The sequence below is a fragment of the Carassius gibelio genome, chromosome A2, assembly GCF_023724105.1.
Source record: "Carassius gibelio isolate Cgi1373 ecotype wild population from Czech Republic chromosome A2, carGib1.2-hapl.c, whole genome shotgun sequence".
Taxonomy (NCBI): domain Eukaryota; kingdom Metazoa; phylum Chordata; class Actinopteri; order Cypriniformes; family Cyprinidae; genus Carassius; species Carassius gibelio.
In genome coordinates, this window is record NC_068372.1 from 4,430,873 (window position 1) to 4,447,788 (window position 16,916).

Genomic DNA, 16,916 nt, shown 5'->3' on the forward strand with positions numbered 1-16,916 from the left:
TTGTTATAACAGTAGATGTCTCTGTCTCATTGTAACAATAAGTGTCAAATCCAAGACTGTCTTTTAATATGTAGTAATATTTCTGCACTGGGCCTATAAACTAAACTAAACTAAACTTGATTATTTATTTCAGTTTAATTTAATTCATTCATTTCTATTCTGTACAAGGTGTGACTCATATAAACACCAATCAAAAAACAATTTTCCTCAATATTTAAATCCATAATAAGCCAAACCTGAACAAAAACTTTATCTAAATATTTTTTTTTACTTTGAATTGTATGTTTATCTCATTTACAACACCGACTGAACAAATGAAAAAAGGTAAGACTTTTATTTTATTATATTATTCTATTTTCTACAATATTCTTATGATTCATGTGTACATAAAAAAAAAACATTGTTAACATATAAAACAAAATCTCTAAAACTACAGTTGCTTTCAAAGATCATTTCATTTTCACAATGAATAATTATCTAAAGTGCATAAAATGTTACATACTCAACATTCAAAACTTAAAGTGAAAAAAAAACCTATATTAACATATATTTGCTTTAACATGATCATTTTTCTGCTCTCCCTCAAAATCACATCTTGCATCCCTTTTCAACATTTTCTACAACAGTATTCACTCAATAATCTCATATTTCCTGTCATAATTCATATATATATTATTTATATCAGGTGCATTCAACAATCAGCATTCTATTGTGGAGGTTCGAAAATCATAATGTTACAGCGATGGCGTTAAAGTATTTATATTATATTATATATATAATGTATAACTGTCAAAAGATATGGTAACACTTTACTTCAAGCCTATATTGCATTACAAAGGTATTCATACGTTGTAATACATCTTATCTTTTCATAAATAATTATAACCAAGTTAAAATGCATGATAATGGTTTGTTTGTCTTGTGTTTAACACATAAAAATTCCTATCTATTCATGGTTTCAGCATTAATGTATTATAACTGTAGTTACAATTATATATGAGATCATACATTGCTTTATAAGGTTCATTACAACGCATAATTAATGCATTAAAACTACTTTCATAATGCTTTATATATAAAGGCTTTAAGTAACATGTTACTTTCATATTATGATTTAGATTATAGTTCAAGTATGTATATATATATATATATATATATATATATATATATATATATATATATTTTATTATTATTATTTTGTTTTTATTATTTTACCTAGTGTTGAAAATTTTGTTTTAAGTATATAAAATAATATTATAAGGGCTCATATAGTGTGACTTTTCATTTTTAAGTGAACTGCCCAAAGCTTCAAAACTCATTTTGATTTCAGTGTCATTTCAGAATCAGTGTGCAATCCAAATCAGTCATCTTATGAGGCCAGAGGAAGATCAAATTACACCTTCACATCAAATTCTGGAATAGGATCGACTTCACACGACACACACAGCAGCTGTGACTGAAGAGATGCCAGCGATGTTTATGGAGAACATTCAGTGAAAGGACAGTGTGTATGAATATAACATAATGTCCAGTAATCATCATGATTCCACAGCAGGCTTGGTCCCTGGAAATGACGAACAAAATAAATAAATCGAACATCATGTCAGAGGTCCTTAGTTCCTGTGGTATATTACAGTGGACTTACTTTAGCTCTCAGGAGGAGGCAGACAAGAGTTTCTGCGCGAGCGGCACATGTTGTTCTGTGAAGAAAACCAAGATACTCTTAGAAGTTCAGAGAAATCCTATAATTCACAGGTTTTGAGCGCATTAGTGTAGTGCAGACTGTACCTTCTGATGCAGTCGGTAGTGAACGGCTGAATCCGCCAGCCAGGGGTGCTTCAGCGCTTCAGTGGCTCCTATCCTCCAGCTACACACACAGACAGATACACACAAGCTTTTAGCTTCCATCAACTACTGCCACTATACTGTGAGATGGGAATTATCGAAAGCTCAGCGCTGCAACTAACCACGTCATCATGCGGAGTAAGAGTACGCTAGCAAACAATTATTGAGTACCTTTTATCCAGCACAAGCAGTTTGGAAATGAAATCCTTGGCTTCTTCTGAGACTTCTGAGAATTCATCCTCCTCGAAGTTCCACTGACAGGCCAAAATGTTGTTCAGCGTCTCATTGTTATCATCGCCGAGGAAGGGTGACAAACCACTGAGCCTGGAAAATACAAGACATGCACAGACAAAACTGTAAATTTCACAAATAATTGCAAGGAAATAGCAAGTAACACACTGAATTAAATCAAAAACTGAAATAAAAATATAAATAAAAAAATGAATAATTAATACTAATAATAATTTTAAAACTAAAATTAACATAAAATATAAAAATGAAAGTTAAATCATATAAATCATATATATATACACTGTGCAGATTTTGCAAGAAAATACTAATTTGGACTTTTTATGTAAATTCATATTGTGATATAAAATTTTTATAAAAATCAGTGCAGAATTTATCATTCTAATTTTTCACTCAAAAATTGGTGGCAAATTTTACAAATAATTGCAAAGAAATGCCAAGTTACACACTGAATTAAATCAAAAGCTGAAAACTTTTCAGTGTCTGATAAAAAGTATAAGTACCCAAAATATACAACCAAAAAAAAAAAATTACATGAAAACTGAAAATATTAAAAGCCAAGTAAAAATACTAATAAATACTATAATAGTAAATAAACACTGAAAAAAAAAATATTTATGATATACTTTGAAACTATTTTCACTCAAATCTCTAATTATAAAGAAACGTCACACTGAATTAAATGTGAAAATTAGAAAGAATGGAAAAGTATTTTCTTTGTAAAACACTCCTATAATCTTTGTTTTATTTATAACTTCAAATAAACAAATAAGGACAGTGCACATCAAAAACGTCAAACGTTATTGTCAAATACTGTACTGTTACATGCTAGAACATCTTCCAGTGTTCGTGTGACTCACAGCATGTACACGATCACACCCAGACTCCACATGTCCGTGTTGAACGACACAAAATCATAGTTGATCACCTCAGGAGAGAGAAACTCCGGCGTCCCGAAACTCACACGCAACTTCTCTTTGGGCTGATACCTGAAGAAAACCAACGGCTCTTAACTCAGATGCTTTCTCATTTCTGAACAAAGACATCAGTGCAGTGAGTACTTACTTCCTGGCCAGTCCGAAGTCGATGATCTTGACTTTATGTGTGAGCCTGCTGACACACAGAATGTTCTCTGGCTGCAGGCCACAAGAAACAACAAGAGTTGTGAAGGTCACTGTGGTTATTTGTCAGCCGTTTTTCCTCTAATGACAGATCAAAGTGTTTTTATTGTTGCTTCACACTGGATCTCTGCTTGTACCTTTAGATCCAGATGGAGGATATACATTTTGTGTATGTAATGCAAGCCTTCACAGATCTGCCTGATGAACATCACCGTTTCAAGCTCTGTCAGCTTATAGTTCTCATCGATGATTCTGTCGAAGAGTTCACCTCCATCAACACTGTTCAGAGAGATCGGCACAGAATCACTTTAATTAACTTTGCAATCCTCACTTGTAGTTATCACCAGAATTATTAAGCTACTCAGATTTTATTATTACAATTTTAAAGTCAAAGCTAAAGTAGGTTCAAGTTAGTATCATCACTACTTTTAGTCACAACATTAAAAACTTTTAAAAGAAGTAAATGAGGAAAAACAAACAAAAAAGCAATACACATACTATTCAAGTACAAGGATAACGTCATTCCTGGACTCGTAGGCTGCGTAGAGCTGGATCAGGTTGGCGTGGTCGAGCTGGTTCATCACCTGAATCTCATTCTTCACTACCTCCTGTCAGATAAAGCACATTAAAATATTATTTTACAACTGAGCACTATGTGCAATCCACTGAGCCTGTAAAATACAATTTATACACCAACAAATTTGTGGAAATCAGAAGTCTCAAAACTCATCCTTTCTAATCACCCTACTACTTGCCCGCTTGATCCTATTCCATCTCATCTCCTTCAAGCCATTTCTCCTGCAGTTGTACCTGCACTCACTCACATCATCAACACATCCCTCCACACTGGTGTTTTTCCCTCATAATTTAAAGAGGCTCGTATAACTCCACTACTTAAGAAACCCACCCTCAACCCATCTCTTTTAGAAAACTACAGACCAGTTCCCCCTTCCATTGCAAAAACACTCGAACTAGCTGTGTTCAACCAAGTCTCTACATTTCTCACACACAACAACCTCCTTGATAGCAACCAATCTGGCTTCAGAAGTGGACATTCAACTGAGACTGCCTTGCTCTCAGTTGTTGAAGCTCTAACACCGGCAAGAGTAGAATCCAAATCTTCAGTACTTATCCTGCTTGATCTGTCCACTGCTTTTGACACGGTTAACCACCAGATCCTCCTGTCAACCCTACTGGCAAAGGGCATCTCAGGAACCACACTCCAGTGGTTTGAGCCTTACCTATCAGATAGGTCCTTCAAAGTATCTTGGAGAGGTGAGGTGTCCAAGTCACAACATCTAACTTCTGGGGTGCCTCAGGGCTCAATTCTTGGACCACTTCTCTTCTCAGTCTACATGGCATCATTAGGTTCTGTCATTCAGAAACATGGCTTTTCATACCACTGCTATGCTGATGACACTCAACTCTACCTCTCATTCCATCCTGATGATCCAAAGGTAGCTATTCGCATCTCAGCTTGTCTAACAGACATTTCTTCCTGGATGAAGGACCATCACCTTCAACTCAACCTTGCCAAGACAGAACTGCTTGTGATTCCAACAAACCCATCACAATTTCACCATCAAGTTAGGCACATCAACTATAACTACTTCAAAAACAGCCAGAAGCCTTTCAGATGTGATTGAAGATCAGCTGACTTTCTCAGACCACATTGCTAAAACTCTCCGGATCTGCAGATTTGATTCATTCAACATCAAGAAGATCAAGCCCTTTCTTTGGGAACATGCTGCACAACTCCTTGTTCAAGCTATTGTTCTGTCCAGGCTGGACTATTGCAATACTCTCTTGACAGGTCTTCCAGCCAGTTCTATCAAACCTTTACAATTAATTCAGAGCATGGCAGCAAGGTACATTTTTAATGAGCCAAAAAGAATACACGTCACACCTCTGTTCATCAATTTGCACTGGCTTCTAATAGCTGCTGGCATAAAATTCAAGGCAGTGATGTTTGCCTACAAAACTACCACTGGCTCTGCACCCATTTACCTAAATGTGTTATTTCAGACTTGTGTGCCCTCTAGAAGCTTGTGTTCTGCAAGTGAACTTCGCTTGACTGTATCATCCCAAAGAAGCACAAAGTAACTTTTACAGACTTTTAAATTTAATGTTGCCTCCTGGTGGAATGACCTCCCCAACTCAATCCTAGTCCTTAGCCATCTTCAAGAATCGGCTTAAAACAAAATCTCTTTATTTGACCCTCTAACTTTAACACTCGCTATTCTAATTATATTAAAAAAAAATAAATAAAAAAAATAATAAAAAAACAACCTTTCTAATCTTTTTGTAATCTATTTTCTTTAAATGTATTATGCAATTGTGTGTGTGTGTGTGTGTTGAATCAAAGTGTTAATTTAACACTATAAAAGTATGTATACATTGAAAATTGGTGTAGGTTTACGCTGACAGTTTCTACTCAGAAAATACTAGTAAATTTCACAAATAATTAGAGAGAAATAGCAAGTAATATTGAATTAAATCAAAAACTGAAATAAAAGGTAAATTTGACAAAAATATAAAAAAATGACAAAAGTACAATAAAAATGTCTAAAATTTATGTGCAAACTTAAAATGTAATTCTCTTTCATGTTAAAAAAAAATGCAGATTTGTTTTTTTATATATATTTTTTCGTACCTTTTCTTTTTGACTCCTAGCTTTGATTATCTTTGCAGCCAAAGTAAGTCCAGAGGAATTTTCAATGCATTTATACACCTGACCAAATCGACCTCTACAAGGAGATAAAAGCAGACATCAGTGACCGTTAAGACACCTAAAAAAAAAAAAAAAAAAAAAAAAAAAAAAAAATATATATATATATATATATATATATATATATATATATATATATATATATATATATATATATATTTGTATTTGTATTTGTAAGCAAGACAAAATATGTATTTTATTACATCAGATAACAAAATGTCAAACCAAGTGTCACTTACTTTAAATAAAGACAGCACAAAAACACACAGACTGAATATAATTAACTTTTTCAAGTACGTCCCATTATTCTACTAACCCAAACCAAACAGACTACTAATACTGCACTATGACTGCAAGTCGACATGTAGTTGTAAAGTTATTTATATGTAGCAGAATGTTTAAAGTGAACTATCAAAATAAAGTGTTACCTAGTGGAACGTAAACACTAGTTCTGAGAAAAGATCTTGCAGCATTTGTGCACAGATAAAGACACTCTAATATTTTGTTATCTGCGATGACATTCAAACATGTCTAAGAGTGGCTTAAGTGTCAAAATACTTTTTTCGGAGCCACTGACAAAACAACATTTTAAAAGACTTCAAGGCGCAGAGCAGGAAGGACATTAGGGACTCTGTTGTCATAATTTTTCAGATACTATTGCATTAACAACTAGAAGAACATTCCCTTTGAAGAGATGGATTAACACCTAGTCATTAGTTTCCAGCTGGCGCGGAGGTACAGTTTCACATACCCTGAAATCTCAATGTAAAAATAACTGGCTTGACTATGAAGTTATGACTGTACGGTTACGCAATTAGCCTTTGAGAGGATGAGCAGAAATCACACTGCCTCTAAAACATTATGTTCTCAGCAATCAGTTCCAGAACGCAAGAAAAAAAATTCCACAGACCCTCCGAGAACCTCCTGTCGGTTGATAGTGTAGAAGTTGTTAATCTGGTTGGGTTTGGCAGACACCACGCGGTGGCTGAAGGGTGCTGGTGGAGGTGGGGTGCAATCTGTGGAGAAGATGGAGACGATACATAAAGATTAAGTTGACATGCCTGTTGACTAGATACATATGTTGTGTTTTGAAAGCAGCTTCCCAAAATGAGATGCTCAACAACCTGCTAAACTAGTTTTCAAGACACCCTTAGTCAACCAGCACTACTAACCGACTAAGGGACAGATTTACTAACAGTCTTTTGATATTAAAATAGCACTGTCAGGATTTATGCGCAGTAAAGGATTAGTGCTGAAAAGGTGTGGACAAAGTTATCTTTGCGCCTGACCTTATAGAATATGCATTTGTAGGAGTTTCCCTTTCTGACGCAAAATTTCTGAGAGGGGATATTAATATGAATCACGACTTATTAATATTTGCGCAGATTAAATTAAAGGTATTTGTGCCATTATTTAATGCTGCAAAAAGCATGTCTTATAGTGGACGCTGAGTTGCGCTGTTCATGGTAGATTGTGTTGGTTATTATGGAAATTATCTGGTTGCATCTGTGTTAATTTGCACATCGTAAATCACCCGCAGAATTTAGCACTTTTTTTGGAATTGTGCTATCACATCAATTTTCCCTTCTATACTATTTGCTCATTTTGGGATTATTGACGTGGTCGACTGATGATTGAATAGTTAAAGACTTATACATAATTGAAGTTTCTCAAATACTTTTGTTTTGTAGACAAAAAATATAAATTACCATTATGTATGAATTTCTTTCCGAACCTAAATTTCCCAAAACTAAATCTAGAGTGGATGGTAAGAAAATCATGTGAACTCATTCATGAAGATGGTTGAGAATGTCCAGAGAGTAAATTTTCCAAAATATGGAAAATATGGTTACATTTTTGTTTGTTCGCTTTAGGCATTCTACCAACTAGAAGTAAATTTGCAACTACATGTAAAATAGCAGTATTTAAACTAGAGTATTAGTAGACTTTCTGCTTAATATCTGCTAACACTTAATTTTGATGGTCCCTAAAACACATTGTCCAGACAATAAGTAACTTTGCAAATACATGTCAACGTATTCTAATAATCCTAACAGTCTACTTATATTCTAATGAGAGCTAGTTGACGTGTAGTTACAAAGTTACTTATAGTTAGTAGAATGTCTAAAGGAGACTATGAAATAAAGTGTAGCTTATTACTTTTATCAGTCATACAAAGGAACCACTGGGAATCTTACCAATGAAGAAGTGATCCTTGTAATCCTTGTAATCTTCATGCTCATAGTGCTCCTTCTTCTGTTTGCTGAAATCCAACTTGATTTCCACACCATCGGCTTTGAAAACACCACAGAGATTTTCAGGTTCATGTGGCTCCTGATCGCTCTGGTTTTCTCCCTCCTCAACCCTGCTCTTCTTGTGGTCATCCAAACCCAGATCTTCTTTTGTCACACGTCGTTTGCTGCTGGTAGTCAGTTCATCCGTCTGCTCAGACTCAATGCTAAAACAACCAAAACAGAACAGAGGTTGAAGACAGAAAACAAAACAAAGCCAAAGCTCAAATCTTATTTGCAAGAGCATCAGTGACATTGGGTGATAGGATCTGACTAATAGTTTGCCTTTCATGCACCACCAAGGTATCCAATAAAGGTTCAAGTCTAGGCTTTGTCTAGTCCAGTCAAGTTCTTGAATCGGCAAACCATCTCTATATGGAAAAGTCATAGTCAAGCCAGAATAGAAAAGGGCTGCCACAAAATTGGAAGCAAACAATTCTCTAGAATGCTGTGAAGTTAAGTTTTGTCATTAATGAATTGAACTAGCCAAACCCATCAATTAGTGGATCATTTGCCCAAGATATGGAAACCCCATCAGATTTACAACTCACCTTTGCACTGAGTTCTCAATTGGTGTAGAAGGCTCTGTATCAGGAATGCTGGGTTCTGAAGGACCTTCAGTAATTGTCTCGTCCTCCGTTCCCTCTACCTCCTGATCTTTGAGTATGTCTTTGGTCTTTGGTGGCAGCTCCTTAGTCTCTTCTTCCACTAGTTTAGCTGTTCCTGCTTGGACCTCCTCTATCTTCGGCTCTGCGTCTTTCATCTCATCCTCTTTCAGCTCCAGCATGACCTCATTCTCTTCTATCGAGCTGTTCTCTTGCTTAGGTTCAACTGGCTTGTCTTCCTCCAGGATAAGGTCCTGCTGAACTATAGTAACCAAGCCATCATCTGATTTCTGCATGCATTTTTCCAGATGTTGGGATGCTTCAGTGCGTTCTGCATTTTCTTGATTTAGTTTTTGAACCTCTTCAAGCAACAGTGCCTGCTTCTTCAAAGAGATTGTATCTACTGTAATATAAACATAATAAAGACAAAGACTAGATGTGAATGTAAAGTATATCAGTGTATTGTTTGGATTACACACACAAATACAGAGTAGTTCATGTGATTTAAAAGATTTTTGCATCAAGTACATGTCATTAGGTTTGTCATCCCAAGCTTTTTGTCTGGATGGTATTAAATGTAAGTATCATGTATTAATTGAATTTTGTTTACCATTTGAATCAGGTGGTTTCTTCTTCTGTGCTTTGAGGCCTTTGAGGCTCAGATGAAACTTCCCATCTTTAACTTTGTGGTCTCTTAGCTTCAGAGCAAAGAAAGAAAATGAAATAAGTAGGTTAAAGTGCAAATAGTATTTGTGTTCATCTGCAACAAAATAAACTAAAAAACTGTAATATGTGCAGTGAATTTGTGCAATTATTCCAGGGTCGTTAATTGTGATATCAAAATTCTTGTAAAATGCACAACCGCGTGGTTCACAAACCTATAAAGTTAGCACAATGAAGCAAGGAGTTGTTTTGATCCAAGATGCTAGAGCTTGTAAGACTGTTATAGACACAAATATGAGTGGGATGGGTTGTTAGGAAGCACGATTAGTCTGGGAATATTTTTAGGTAAGTGTTAGGGCATAAAAGTGCTGGTCTCCATTTGATTGCCATATGAAATACAAATAAAGGAAATTAATGCATAAATGGCATGGCGTCCCTAATGTGGCACCTGCAGTTGAAGTCTTTCCCTTACATAGCCTGGTGGATGTTGTGTGGGGATCTACAATAACACAACACATGCTATTTTGAATGGCAAACAGTTGGGGGTGTGAAATTATAACCCAACACATAATTCTAGCTGACTTCATATATTTCCTTTCTCCAAGCCAATGTTCTACTTTCCAGTAATTTAAATCATAATGACGCCACAGGGAAGAAACTACAAAGACCAATTTAGTGACTGGTGTTTTGGCAAAGTGAGTGTCGAGCTTTTGAAGACCCTCAAATTGGCACCATACTTTCTATCTCTACTTGAGAAAGTTTCCATGCAATGAATGGAGCATTTTTATCATAACATCGCTTCTTACATTGTTTTCACAAAATACCAGTGCATTGTTTCACCTGGATGTACATGCTCTGATGATCAAGCACTGATCATCATTAACTCACCTTTATAGTGACAGGTTCATTGTTATCTGAGGTCTGGCATTTGCTGATCAGTTTGATTTTACTGTCCTTGGATCTGAGGGACGAATTTGTTTTGGTCTTCCGGGACGCCGGACCTTTGAACAAAATATCCATGATTTGGGAGGTTTTCACATTTTCTCCAATAAAGCTGACCACTTGCTGAATGCTCATCATCAGACTTTCCATTCCCTCCAGTTTTTGTGTTTGCTGCTCTGAGCGTTGATTTACAGCCAACATGATGCTGTTCATTTCTTGGCACATCTCCTTCATCTCATTGGCCGGTCCTGTTCGGATAACAGGAGGAAAATGGATATCTTCCTTTACCACTTTCAGAGTTTCAACATCTTTCTCAATTCCACCAATGTCCTGAGACATGCCGTCGAGTCGGCTGAGCACTTTTTCTTGGATACTTATAAGCCTGTCCATTTTGCTGCTCAAGGTATCAATCCTACCCTTGAGCAGGTCAATACATGTGCTAGAGTTAACAGAACTCATGGTCTTGACTAAAACCAACTAGATTTGTGGACACACTACCAGAGATTCACCTGCAGAGGATATAGCTGGTAATTCAAAAAGGCATTGATAATCCAATAACAAGCTGAGCGGAAAACTCGTAAAAGACAGAATCTGGAAAAACACAAGACATTAAATCCCTCCAAAACAAATTGATCCATCCATCTCTTCCTTTCCATTGAACAACATATGGACCTTTACAAAGTGGAGGTCAGACTAAGAATGGATTGAGCCGGTCTCTGTAAATGTAACTGGTATGGAGGGGAGGGGGGGGTGTTACGTCAGCAGGTCCCAGGGAGGGGCTATGTTTGGCTCAGGAATTGCTGTGTGATATGTGAGAAACTTTGAGTGCTAAAGCCATGTCAGATGCCTCCCTACCAGGTGTCAAAGGGGCCCTGGAGACACCCGGTTTCCAGAACGGCCTGCTCAGAAAATGAATGGAAAGAAACTTGAGTACTGACTTCTCTTTCACCTTGAGAGGGTCGATCAGAGACGTCATGCTATTTAAGATTTCACATTAATAGAACTTGCCAGGAATTCCAAGGGCTCAAATTCAGAAGGAATGAAGCCAGGAGTTGGGGAAGCCAAGAGCATATGAAGAGGTCAATTAAAAAAATGATGGGGAAAACTGAAGAAAAATATGGTGATGACATGGCGATGGAACTAAAATATGAGATGAGGAAAAATGCTTTTGTTTTCTCACAAATTGTTGTGTCCCCCTGAGAAACGTTGCATTCTCTTGTAAAAGTAAAGCTTTTCCCTACAAAACATTGCTTCTCTTGCAAAACATTTGCATTTTCTCTCAAGAGTGTTGCAGTCATCCACTAAAAAAGAATGTTGAGTTCTCTCACAAAGCATTTGAAATTATCATGCCCCACAATTGTGCTCTTCCAAAAAACACTTACGCTCTCTCAATATGTTTTGCAATTCTTTTGCAATAGTATCGCGCTCCCCTAAGAAATGTTGCATTCTCTCACAAAAGATTTATTCTCTCAAAAAGCATTTACGTTCTCTTTCTAAAGAATAGTGTTGCCCTGATAAATGTTGCATAATCTTGCAAAATATTTGCTCTCTTGCAAAAGTAACGCATTCCCCAAGAAATTATGCATTCTCTCGCAAAACATTTTCTCACCCAAAGCATTTGCTTGCACAAGTAGTCCATTCTCACAAAAGCATTGAATTAGCAAAAAATTACATTCATAGTATTTCCCTCTCACCACATATTATTTCCATCACAAAGATTTGCTTCCCATTTACCAGAGATTGGTAAAATCCCCGTTTCACCATCACCATGCCATTTTCCCAAACCTCATCTGAGGTTGTTTTTATTAAGAAATAAGATTATGTTTCTTCTGATGTACAAACACCCTGGCAGTTGATGGCACACTTCTACTGGAAAAGAGGAGCCTGTGGACCCTCTCTCAACTGAAACTAGAGTTCGTGTCAGTGTTCTGACTGAATCACACTCTTCAGTCCTCTAAAAAAGCTCACTCATTCACAGATAAGACAGTTACAGATCACTTTTAACTTAGAGGATGAAATATGAAGCCCCAATTCACCCTCTACCATATAATACAGGTAACTTGACCTTGTTCGGATCACCATAAATGATATTTGAGTTCACAGTCATAATGTTGTTCTTTAAAGATATTAAATATCCTCTTAAATTACATATTTCTCAGATTTAATCCTCATGCTGCAAACCCAGATGTCTTCTCCCAGAATAGCATAAGAGGCGCTACTCCAACACTATAGTCATCATCTCATAGTCACAGGCATCATTTGAATTTATACACACACACACACACACACACGCACACGCACGCAAACACACACACACACACACCGTATTTACTTGCAAAAAGTGAATTGGCCATTGACAAGTCTGCTGGCAAGTCTCAAGAGAAGCAGACTTCTGTTGTTTATTTTCACAATGTTCTGGCACTGGACATCTGACACTGATGCTGCTGTGAAAAGTGGGACCTCATTCATATCAGTGTGTGAATCACCTGTCCCAGGACACCAACAGATGACAGAGTAGAAATGTAGATGCTGCTCATTACAGGTTGTAAGACGAAATAGATACTCTGTGACAAGTCAGCACAAATGTGTTCAGAGACACCTCAAGAAATCAAACCACCATCAACAGACATTTCCTTTATACAAATTATTAGATGAATGCATCCTTGAATAGGAACCTGGAAATTTGAACATGCTACCATTGAATTATTATTATTATTATAAATGACTCTACACATGGGGGAGGGAGGAATGTTCATTTAAATAATGTAAGAAAATGCATATAATAACAATAGGCTTTATTTTCTTTCAGTTTTCAGTTCAGTCTACATACTCATTTATATAACTCTATTTATTAAAATTATGAAAGATACATTATGCATACATGATTTAAATGACATTATTGATGTAAGGGTATGCAGATTGTGTCCTCTACATACAACTCTGTTCCAGTGTGAGTTTGACTGACAGCAAAGTATTTGATATGTCAGCCCATCAGCATATCCAAGAAAAACATATCAGCTCTCTTAGCCGGAGTATAAATTTGGACAGTCGGAGTCAGAGTAACACAAAACGCCAAAGGAGGCCCATACCATTTCAAGACAACAAAACCGTGCGACTCTGGAGTAAACAGGAGCTAGCAGAATAGCTCTCTTGAGTTTATATTACTAGCAGTTTACAATGAAACTTGATAGATGGGAGGTAATACAGCCGTACTGAGAATTAGGCCAAGTTTTACTGTGCTGTGCTGTGCTGTGTTGAGCAAGTGACAAACACATTGAAAAGAAGCTGCACAGCTGCCCAAGCTGACATACGCTGCATTCAGACCGTTCATGAGCTAATAGGAAAGCTAAAAAACACATGTTGTGGCATAATGAATATGCAACTAGATTAAGGCATAATGTGTCATCTCTTGGACAAGGTGGGACAAATGTTTTTAACGCACAGACTGAAGTTCCCAATCAGGTCCCAGCACAAATTGTTCTTTTGGCAAGATGAAAAGTTGAAGTTGAGTAAATAGATACACAGTCAAGAGAGCAATCGTTATAGGACGATGGAAGCACAGAAACATGGGTCCAAATCTGTTTTCTGTGCCTGATGTCATCTATCAAGAAAAATAAAGTCTTTTTACTCATCCTCAGGCCATTCAAGATGTAGATGAGTTGAAAATTTGTATCACTGTATCACATGCTCAGCAAAGGATCATCTGCAGTGAATGGGTGCCATCAGATTGAGAGTTTAAACAGCTGATTAAAAACATCACAATAATCCACAGCACTCCAGTCCATCAGTTCACATCTGGGGAAGACAAACGATGAAACAAATCCATGATTAAGGCTGAATCAGGAGAGAAATTTGCAGTCATTAAGCCAAAACAGCTCTAAACAAATATGTGGCTGGATTTTGGTGCGAGAGACAACAGGAGTATGACTTTTTCACCAGAGGAAGCATTATTATGGATTATTGTACTGTACTGACTATACACTTATTCAATGCACAAAAAGCACACAATAAAACACAATTTACAGTATATTTTTAATAAAATCGTCCAATGTATTCCAAAACAGGTGTATCTTTTTGTCACAACAATGTGCTTTTGCATCAGAGTTGAGTAAATGTGTTGTATGCACAGACAGAGATACGAGCAGCTTGTATGTTGTTTATAAGATCTGATCTATAAATTACAGAGAAGGACGAAGATGGACATATAAACACAGAGTGTGAGTGAGTGCAGCCTGACATCGGGTCACCCATTCAGCAGAAGACCCTTGATCACCCCCTCCATCCAGCCAGAACAGTTTGTCCCAGGACATTTGGGGGTGGTTTGCGACCCCTGGCCTGCAGTTTCAGTATCATTTTACCTGAGTACCAGCCAACTTTCCAGAGACGGTCCGAGACATGACGCGTGCCGAGGCTTTGTAACATAAGAACTGTGAGCAGTGCTGGTGTAACTCTCTGACGCTCATGCGGATACAGTACAATTACAACCTCTGTATGCTTTCTGTAGTGGAAGAATTAATGTCTGAAGAAAAATAAGAACTACTTTTGCATGCCATCACATCCTTTGGAAAGCATTGGAGTGAAAAATAGCTAATGTCGACTTTTACAACTTTGTTATGTTTGTACTGTCCAGATTTGGATTGGATTATTTACAGCAGAAAACAAATCTAACATTTGGATGAACAAAAGCCCAAGATTTGATGAATAGATAAAGTAAGAATCACAAATGGCTTGTGACTGCATTGCATCACAAACAGTATGTAATAATTATGAATATTATATATTGTATGTTCATTTATTGCTGCAACTTTCCAGTTCATATTGGATAAATTTTTCATTTTGAAAGCTTTACTAAAACTTTATCTTAACAAAATCTGAAATAGATTCAACCACAAATGAACCTACATAATTCAATGCATTAATGAACATCAATCTACAGACAAATAGAAAAATACAGACCTAGAAGAAAATATACTCAGTGACTGTTGATTTTGTGAGAGCTAATCATAGCAGCCGAGTAACTTGCTATGAAATGGTTTCCTGGTGAACTAATAAAAACTTTTGTACTTTGACTCCTGGAAACTGCATGTAGCTAACTCTTGCCATTTTTAAATGTTGTTTTATATTCCAAGAAATGCCAAGTTCACAATAAAGCCCTGAAGAATGCCATAGAAAAGCATGAGATCTACAGATGGTCTACATCTTTGTTGTGTTACTGTAAGTCACTCTGACTGCAGGTCAACAAATTGAGTCCTAAAAAGGTCTTAAATCTGAGCAGAAAGACTTAAATTCATAAAGTTGTTAATGCAAATATATATTTATATGGTATTTTTGTTTTGTTTTACAATGAAAATATCTAAACAGCCTTACATCAGAATACATTTACATTATTGCATCCTGCTGCTGCTGCTGATGATCACTGCGTGATTATAAGAAGGCAGCAGGTGCAATGGAGTCCACCTCCTCCTGGCGTGGAGACCCATTACTCCCTTCCCGGTCCTGTGGGCATTCGTCGGGTCTAACTGACGATGCCTATGTGGCTTGCGGTGCTGGGTATGGCAGACATGAGGGACACTGACAAGGTCTGGTTTTTCAATGCCCCTGTGTCCCAGACCGGCCTCTTCGGCAACGCAGTCGAGAGTTTTTCCCAGCAGATCTCAGCTGCCCAGAAGCAGACTGAGGAGATCCGACACATCCTGCCCCGGCGCCGCTTCTGCACCAGACTCCAAGTGGTGCCTTAGAGCTGGGCGCAGGCAGTCTGCCCCTCCCATCCTGGCCCCCGTCAAACCTGGCGGTGAGTGGAAAAGCAAGAGGCCCCGGGACGGCACACAGCTGGCCATGGGGCCCACGCAAATATGCGTTTACCCCAGTGAGCCTTCTCACACAGACACTGTGCAAAGTTCGGGAGGACAAGGAGCAAGTCTTGCTAGTGGCACCATATTGGCCAACTCGGATCGGTTCCCCGAGCTAGTACTCCTCGTGACAGCCCCTCCTTTGCCAAATCCTTTGAGGAAGGATCTACTGACTCAGAGACAGGGCACCATTTGGCAACCGCGTCCAGACCTTTTGGAAACTCCATGCGGAGGTTCTAGATGACCTGCCCCAAGAGGTAGTGAACACCATCACTTCGGCAAGAGCACTGTCTACGAGACACGCTTACGCCTTGAAGTGGAACCTGTTCATTGAGTGGTGTTCTTCTCTCCTCGAAGATCCCAGAAAATGCCCGATTGCGGTTGTGCTTTCCTTTCTGCAGCAAGGGCTGGAGCGAAGGCTGTCTCCCTCCACTCTCAAAGTCCAGGTTGCTGCTATTGCTGTGTACTATGACCCCATGCATGGGAAGTCTTTGGGTAAGCATGAGGGGCCGGGAGGTTTAAATCCTTCCCGGCCCCCCTCTATACCCTCTTGGGACCTGACTCTAGTGCTTAAAGGGGGGGTGAAATGCTCGTTTTCACTCAATATCCTGTTAATCTGTAAA

At 37.7% G+C, this 16,916-nt stretch overlaps 1 protein-coding gene across 1 annotated transcript; it reads right to left on the reverse strand.

Moving 5' to 3' along the window:
- Positions 1–1,181: 1,181 nt before the first annotated feature.
- LOC128024213 (myosin light chain kinase 3-like) lies at positions 1,182–11,150 on the reverse strand. Its single transcript, XM_052610703.1, has 14 exons — positions 10,391–11,150; positions 9,450–9,537; positions 8,786–9,242; positions 8,142–8,401; positions 6,854–6,959; positions 5,869–5,962; positions 3,714–3,823; positions 3,353–3,494; positions 3,160–3,230; positions 2,955–3,083; positions 2,017–2,169; positions 1,789–1,867; positions 1,646–1,700; positions 1,182–1,564 (listed from the first exon to the last, which is right to left on the reverse strand). The coding sequence occupies exons 1-13, from the start codon at positions 10,901–10,903 to the stop codon at positions 1,647–1,649; spliced, it is 2,256 nt and encodes a 751-aa protein (XP_052466663.1). The 5' UTR covers positions 10,904–11,150; the 3' UTR covers positions 1,182–1,564; position 1,646.
- Positions 11,151–16,916: the final 5,766 nt, after the last annotated feature.